The 7,175-nt window shown below is 38.9% G+C and overlaps 1 protein-coding gene and 1 non-coding gene across 2 annotated transcripts; one reads left to right on the forward strand and one right to left on the reverse strand.

The window, feature by feature from the left end:
* Nucleotides 1-5,994: 5,994 nt before the first annotated feature.
* On the reverse strand, nt 5,995-6,677 carry LOC108943109 (uncharacterized). The gene is made up of 2 exons (XM_018766825.1): nt 6,326-6,677; nt 5,995-6,119 (listed from the first exon to the last, which is right to left on the reverse strand). The coding sequence occupies exons 1-2, from the start codon at nt 6,675-6,677 to the stop codon at nt 5,995-5,997; spliced, it is 477 nt and encodes a 158-aa protein (XP_018622341.1).
* Nucleotides 6,194-6,300, forward strand: LOC117273827 (small nucleolar RNA R71). Its single transcript, XR_004503857.1, has one exon. It is a non-coding gene; the product is annotated as a small nucleolar RNA R71 (small nucleolar RNA).
* Nucleotides 6,678-7,175: the final 498 nt, after the last annotated feature.

A 7,175-nucleotide genomic window follows, 5' to 3' on the forward strand; every position in this document is an offset into this window, starting at 1 on the left:
TGAGCTCATTCGCTCCAGGATCGAGTAAGACTTAATTTGGTTGTAATGTAGGCTATGGAACGGGTAGGATATATTTTGGATAATAGTGATTACACCTCCCTGAACACTTTAATACATACAATTTCACCAATACAAATCCCACACTTATGTTGAACCAAACCCCAACCTTCACATCATATTAGCACCAAGCTCCCAATTGTTTTAAGCGCAAACACAGCAAGATTTACCACTAGAAAGGAATAATTTCTCTCTATAATATATACAAACACCAACTTTTTTTCTTTTTCTAAGTTCTGATTTTTTTTTTAATTTCCTACAAGTGGCTCTCATAATATTTTCAAACAGTGCAGCTTTCTCCTTTTCTATAGTTCCACTCAAAAATCCAACCATACCTCCACTTAGCTTTTATCAAGCTCATAAATATTTTAATTTCTCATGAGAGGTAAAAAGTTCAAACAAATGGTCAATTCAATAAACGGGTCAAGCTTGTAGTGTGGTTGCCAAAGAAAATAGGATTATAGGCTAAAAGAGGCTAACTAAGATACACATTAATTAGGCAGGTCACAAACATATAATTAGCTCAACAAAGAAATATCTATATCACTTCCTAAACTTGAACAAGACTGCCATTTTGCTTTGCAAACACACGGGGAAAGTTCTAGCCATCAAATAACATATACAAAATATCACAAAACCTCACACACACCATGGCACATAACTCACTTAGGATCGGATCTATCCCGACTCTAAAGTCAAAGCGGTTAAGCAAAATCGAGATCAACAAATTAATGCATTATGAAAGAGTCAAGAACCGAGCCTAGGCATCACAACTAAGACACTCACCACTCTCAGGGCATAACAAAGTCAAGAAACGTCATCTCCATTTAACACCATAGCACAAGACTTCTCTATTCCTAATAAAAAACTAACTACAACTGGTTTAAGAAAAAGCCTTAAAAAATAACTGTGACACAAAGAAAAACAAATGATAAATTGTTATACTACCTAAGAAAGTAAAACAAAGATGAAAGATAAAAAAGAATTCTTCGACTTTAATCCCTCAAGAAGACAGTCGAGGAAATCTATCGTCGGAAAAAGTCAAAAATTCAAAAAAAAACATACACATATACATATTTACATCCTCCAACCCACAATTTAAATTGTGGCATGTCCCCATGACATACAAATAAAAATCAAGAGATAAAGGAAACTCCCCTGAATCATCTAGTCTGGGTCTAAATCAAAGTCGGGATCCACTTTGCATGCCCGACCCAGTGCACACATCCATGCTAAAAGTTTCATTTCTGTCTTCTTTAGGTACACCCCTGTAACGACCCGACTTGTCGTTTTTAACATCTGCGTTACTTTCAATAATTTGAAGTCTTGATCAGCTTTGTAATGTGTACTATGACTTGTGTGAATTGTCGGCTTTGGTTTTTGGATGATTCGGAATTTAATTGAGAGAACAATCCTTGTTTAGAAGCTTAAATGAAAAGAGTTGACCGATTTGACTTTTTGTGCAAATGACTCTGAAATGGAGTTTTGATGATTCCAATAGCTCTGTATGGTGATTTTGGACTTAGGAGTGCGTCCGGATATTCATTTTGAAGTTCGTAGTTAAATTCGGTTTGAAATGGCAAAAATAGAAAATTTAAAGTTTGAAAGTTTGACCGGGGAGTTGACTTTTTGATATCGAGATCGGAATAATATTTTGGAAATTGCAATAACTTTGTTATTTCATTTATGACTTATACGCAAAATTTGAATTCATTCCGAATTGATTTGCTATGTTTTGGCATCGAACCTAGAATGTTCGATGTCGATTCTTCAAGAATATGTGGTATAACATTAATAAAATGAGCTCCAAATTCAGTTTTTATTGAAACATTATATCTGTATTAAAATTACGGAGCCATAGCAAAAAGAATCGTCGAATTCGGATATCGTATGAGAGAGTTATGCATATTTCCGTGTCGGGAACGATTTTCCGTCGCCGCGAGCACCCAAGGTAGAGTGGGGCGCTAGCCCTGGCACTGGAAATTTTGGGATACTGGAAACTGTGCCCCACGCTACCTGTGGCACCCGAAACAGCTGAGGCCCTATAAACGGGGGGTTTTCTACCATTTTTGACAAAAATTGAGTTGGGGAGCTCGGTTTGGGCGATTTTCACGGGTAAACATTGGGGTAAGTGTTCCTTATCCTATATTGATTATATTTCATGATTCCATACTCATTTAAATCATGAATCCGTGAATTTATGGAAGAAAAATCAGATTTTTGTAAAATCTATTAAAAATGTAAAATGAAGATTTGAAGGTCAATCCGATGTTGAAATTTGATAATTTTTGTATGGTTGGAATCATATCAGAATGGGTTGTCGGATTTTATAACTTTTGTCATGTTCTGAGACGTGAGCCCCACTGTTGAATTTTTTGAGTTAATTTCGGATTTATTTGTGAAATTTAGCATTTTCATATAGAATTGATTCCTACACCTCGTGTTGATTGTATCGAATTATTTTGACTAAGATTCGAGATGTTTAGAGGCCAAATCGCAAGGAAAAGGCTTATTGGAATAAAGAATTGCTCGCATTGAGGTAAGTAACACTTCTAAACTTGGTTCTGAGGGTATGAATCGCCAAAATTTGGTATGATATAAATTGTTTGGAGGTGACACACACGATAGGTGACGAGCATGTAGACGTGCACCACAGAAATTGTGTCTTGAATAAATCCTGTGCAGTTGTAAAATTAATGAATCATGTTATTATCCGAATATTCTCCTCATGTTAGGAAATTGATCTGAGACTCTTATTAAAGATCATGTTTAGGCTACATGCCAATATTGTGGGACCCATAGGGTCGTGTTATTGTTGAATTAATTATTTTAAATTGAAAATTCATACTCAGTCATATTCATATCATTACATATCATATCTTAGTCTCTGTCGTTATTTATTGATACATCACATCATCATTTTCGGGCTATTTTTATGACATTGTGAGCCCATAAGAGAGAGACCGGGGAGATTGATGACTGAGTGAGGTTGTGGGGTTGATTGTGAGGATAATTATGGGATCGGGTTGTACGCCGCAGCAGGCCTTATTGGCTTTATGTACTTTATTATTATATGGATCGGGGCTTCCTGCCTGCAGCAGGCCTTATAGGCTTTATTATTATATGGATCAGGACTGCCCGCCTGCAGTAGGCCATGTAGGCTTTATATAGCGCTTGGGCTGAAGGAGCCCCTCCGAGAGTCTGCACACACCCCCAATAAGCGCGGTTGATTTATAGCTCTTGGGCTGAAGGAGCCCCTCGGAGTCTGCACACACACCCAGTGAGTGCGGTTGATTTATATTAAGGGATGGATCTTCCCTGGACATGGATCTTGTCCGAAGCATTGATATTGAGGGATGGATCTTCCCTGGACATGGATCTTGTCCGAAGCATTTATATTGAGGGGTGGATCTTCCCTGGACATGGATCTTGTCTGAAGCATTTATATTGAGGGATGGATCTTCCCTGGACAGGGATCTTGTCCGAAGAATTTATATTGAGGGATGGATCTTGCCCGAAGCATTTATATTGAGGGATGGATCTTCCTTGGGCATGGATCTTGCTCGAAGCATTTATATTGAGGGATAGATCTTCCCCGGGCATGGATCTTGCCCGAAGTATTTATATTGAGGGATGGATCTTGCCCGAAGTATTTATATTGTAATGAGTTTACCTGGACATGGATCTTGTCCGTATCAATTATATTCGGGGATAAATTACCCCGGGGCTGGATTGGCCTTATACGATACTGAGTGACTGACTGTCAGTCAATGTGTATATATATACGGGTTGGAACACCCCTGAGCTGTATTCGCCATAAACAGTACCGAGTGACCGGATGATTTTTGACCAGTATTTACATGGGGGTCCTTCTACTGAGATGTCGTATTCCTCATATCATACGGTATTGATCTATTTCACTTGTACTGAGTTTAACTATTGAACTTGAAAGCATGCCTACATTTTTGTATTGTTATTTCTATACTGGACTGTACCTGTTGAGATCGTCACTACTTTTAGCCCAAAGGTTAGTCTTGTTACTTATTGAGTTGGTTGTACTCATACTACACTCTGTACCTCGTGTGCAGATCTAGGTGCTCCCGGATACGGCGGTTGTTAGATTTCGGAATTTATTCTGTGGAGATTATCAAGGTAGCTGCTTGGCATCCGCAGACTTTGACTCCCTTCCTTTTTAGTTATTGTATTGTTCTATATTTTCAAACAGTGATTTTATTAGTCAGACCTTGTATTCATTTAGATGCTCATGTACCCAGTGACATTGGGTTTTGGGAGTGTTTATATTTGTATTAGTGAGATTTCTTCCGCTGAATTTAATTATTATGTTTTCAAATTTAAAAGATATGGTGGTTCATTGGGATTGTCATCTTGCCTAGTATTGAGTTAGGCACCATCACGACATGTGAGATTTTGGGTCGTGACAACCCCACACTTATCATGCTTACCCGCTCTAGCTAGCTCTTTTAGGGCCCTTGCCTTGAATTCAAAGTGTGCAGTCAGCTCGTCTTTAGGTGCTCCCGTTGATCCCTCCATCTTGAAAACCACCCTTTCTTTCCCACTCTTAGCTTGAGCTGCATTTTCTGGATGTCCAAAATAGATCTTCCAGTAGCTAAGAAGGGTCTTCCTAAAATAAGAGTGACCTCCCTATTCTCTTCCATATTCACCACGAGGAAGTCCACACGGAACACAAATTTATCCACCCAAACTAGCATATCTTCCACTATTCCTTCAGGTATGATTGTGGTCTGATCTTCCAGCTGCAAAGATACAGGTATCGATCTGATTTCTCTAATCTTTCCTTCCAATTTCTAGAAAATAGACAAAGGCATAAGATTAATAGACGCACCTAAATTACACAAAGATTTTTCTAATTTAGTACTTCCTAAAGGGCAAGGTATAGTAAAATTCCCTGGATCTCCACACTTTTGAGGGAGCTTAATTTATAGAATGGCACTTCAATGCTGTGTGAGCTAGACAACCGATGTCTCTTCCACTTTCTGCTTGTTAGACAATATCTCATTCAGAAACTTAGCATAGGCTGGCATCTGTGAAAATACCTCTGTAAAAGGTATATTCACATGCACCTGCTTGAGCACTTCTAGAAAACACTCAAACTGGTTTTCCAGCTTCTCTCTTCTTTGCTTCTAGGTGGAAGGTAGAACAAACATGTATTCACTCTCCTCAGTCTCCTTATTCATCGAATTCCCATCCTTCTTCTTCTTCTACAAACCATCATCTACCCTGACTTCGCCTTCTTGAATGTTGCTATTTTTTTGCTCCTCCACAATCTCTACTTGTCCTTCAATCAACTCAACCTTTTATTTTACAACGGGGTCCTTCAATACGTGCCCGCTTCTCAAAGACACCGCATTTATTCTTTCTTTTAAATTTCTTTCAGTATCAGCAAGGAGAGTTCCTATGACCCTCTCAGATAGTAGATTCGCAAGTTTTCCCACCTATCTCTCCAAGTTCTGGATGGCTGTGCCATGAGTTTCATGTCTATCATCTATCTTAATGATAAATGCCTTCATTAGATCTTCTATGCTAGGCTGATTGGACTGTTAATGCTGGTACTGTTGCCTCTGCTAATTTAGAAAACCTAGAGCTCCTTGTCCTTGGGGTCTGGAGTTATTTTGTTGCCATGAATTCGTAGTACCACTCGGTGAACTCCACAAACATTCAGGGTGCCTCTAGCCCATGGAATTGAAATTATTATTACTCTGGTAGTTGCCTCTGTCAAAGCTTCCCACAGCATTTACCACTTCATCTGTAGTCAAGGCTTGACACTCATGTGTTGGATGACCCATTCCACAAAAGTCACAGACTAATGATGGCTGGCTCTGGACCTTGGCTAAGGTTAACTTTCTTATCTCTCTGGCCATGGTGTCTAGTTGGGCTTGCACGGATGTGTTAGAGTACCTATTGAATCCCAGCTGATTTTCTTCTATCATTACTCTCAACAGGCCATTGGTTAGCATCTTCAGAGAGCTCATCAAGAATTGCAACAATCTTCTCAGGAGTCTTCTTCATTAAAGGACCTCCAACTGCAGTACTCAAAGTTCGTCATGATGAAGGTGTCAGTCCATCCCAAAAGTCCTGGAGTTGCATCCATAATTTGATTCCATTATGCTGACGCTTTCTCACTATCTCCTTGAATCTTTCACAAGCTTCAAAGACTATTTCAGTGTCCTTCTAGCAAAAATTATGGATTTCCCTTTTGAATTTCACTATTTTTGCAACTGAGAAGTACTTATCAAGGAACGTTTATCTTCCCATGTCCTGATCGACCTAGTTGGTAAGCTTCGAAGCCAGTGCTTTGCATCATCCTCCAGTGAAAAGGGGAATGTCGTTAAGTAGACTGCATCTTTTGACACTTCATTGTACTTGAAGGTGTTCATGATTTCCTCAAAGTCCATCAAGTGAGTGTTAGGATATTCATTCGTCTTCCCTCTAAAGACACAGTTGTTCTGAATGGCTTGAAGCAAGCATTGCTTCAACCCAAAATTATTTGCTGCTATGGGTGGAGGTCTGACACTTGACAATCCCTGATTGTAGACTGGTCTGGCATAATCACCTAATGTTCTTCCAAGCCTGGGATCCATATTTTCAAACTGGTCTTCAACCAGGGATCAATTTAGATTGAATCTTCGACCCCCATCATCTTTGATAGTCTCATCAGCAACTCTAAGGGCTGCTTCAACTGATATTCGTGCAGCTTGTTCTCTATGTTGTGTTTCCTCTCTTGCAGCTAAGTCTACCCCATCATTACCATTCTTAGCCATGTGTTCTTGGATTGAAGGTTGCCCCAAGAATTTTTCGGTGAGTTCTTTATCTTTCCTCAACTGTCGCGGACGCTTTTCCATCTCTGGATCATATGGAATAACTTCTTTTGAAGAAGAGCGAGTCATACACCAGAGAAGTTAAACCCGTTGCCCTGTGTTGACAGCCAATTTTGACCCTCCCTTTTAAAATTTATTTATTTATTCTTAATAATTTACAATGAATGTTTTGAAAGTATTTTCTATCAATAAATACCATTTTACAAAATTGATTAAGTATTAGAACCTAGTACTAACATTATGTAATTATAAATATATTTA

The sequence above is a fragment of the Nicotiana tomentosiformis genome, chromosome 9 (assembly GCF_000390325.3).
Source record: "Nicotiana tomentosiformis chromosome 9, ASM39032v3, whole genome shotgun sequence".
Taxonomy (NCBI): Eukaryota; Viridiplantae; Streptophyta; class Magnoliopsida; order Solanales; family Solanaceae; genus Nicotiana; species Nicotiana tomentosiformis.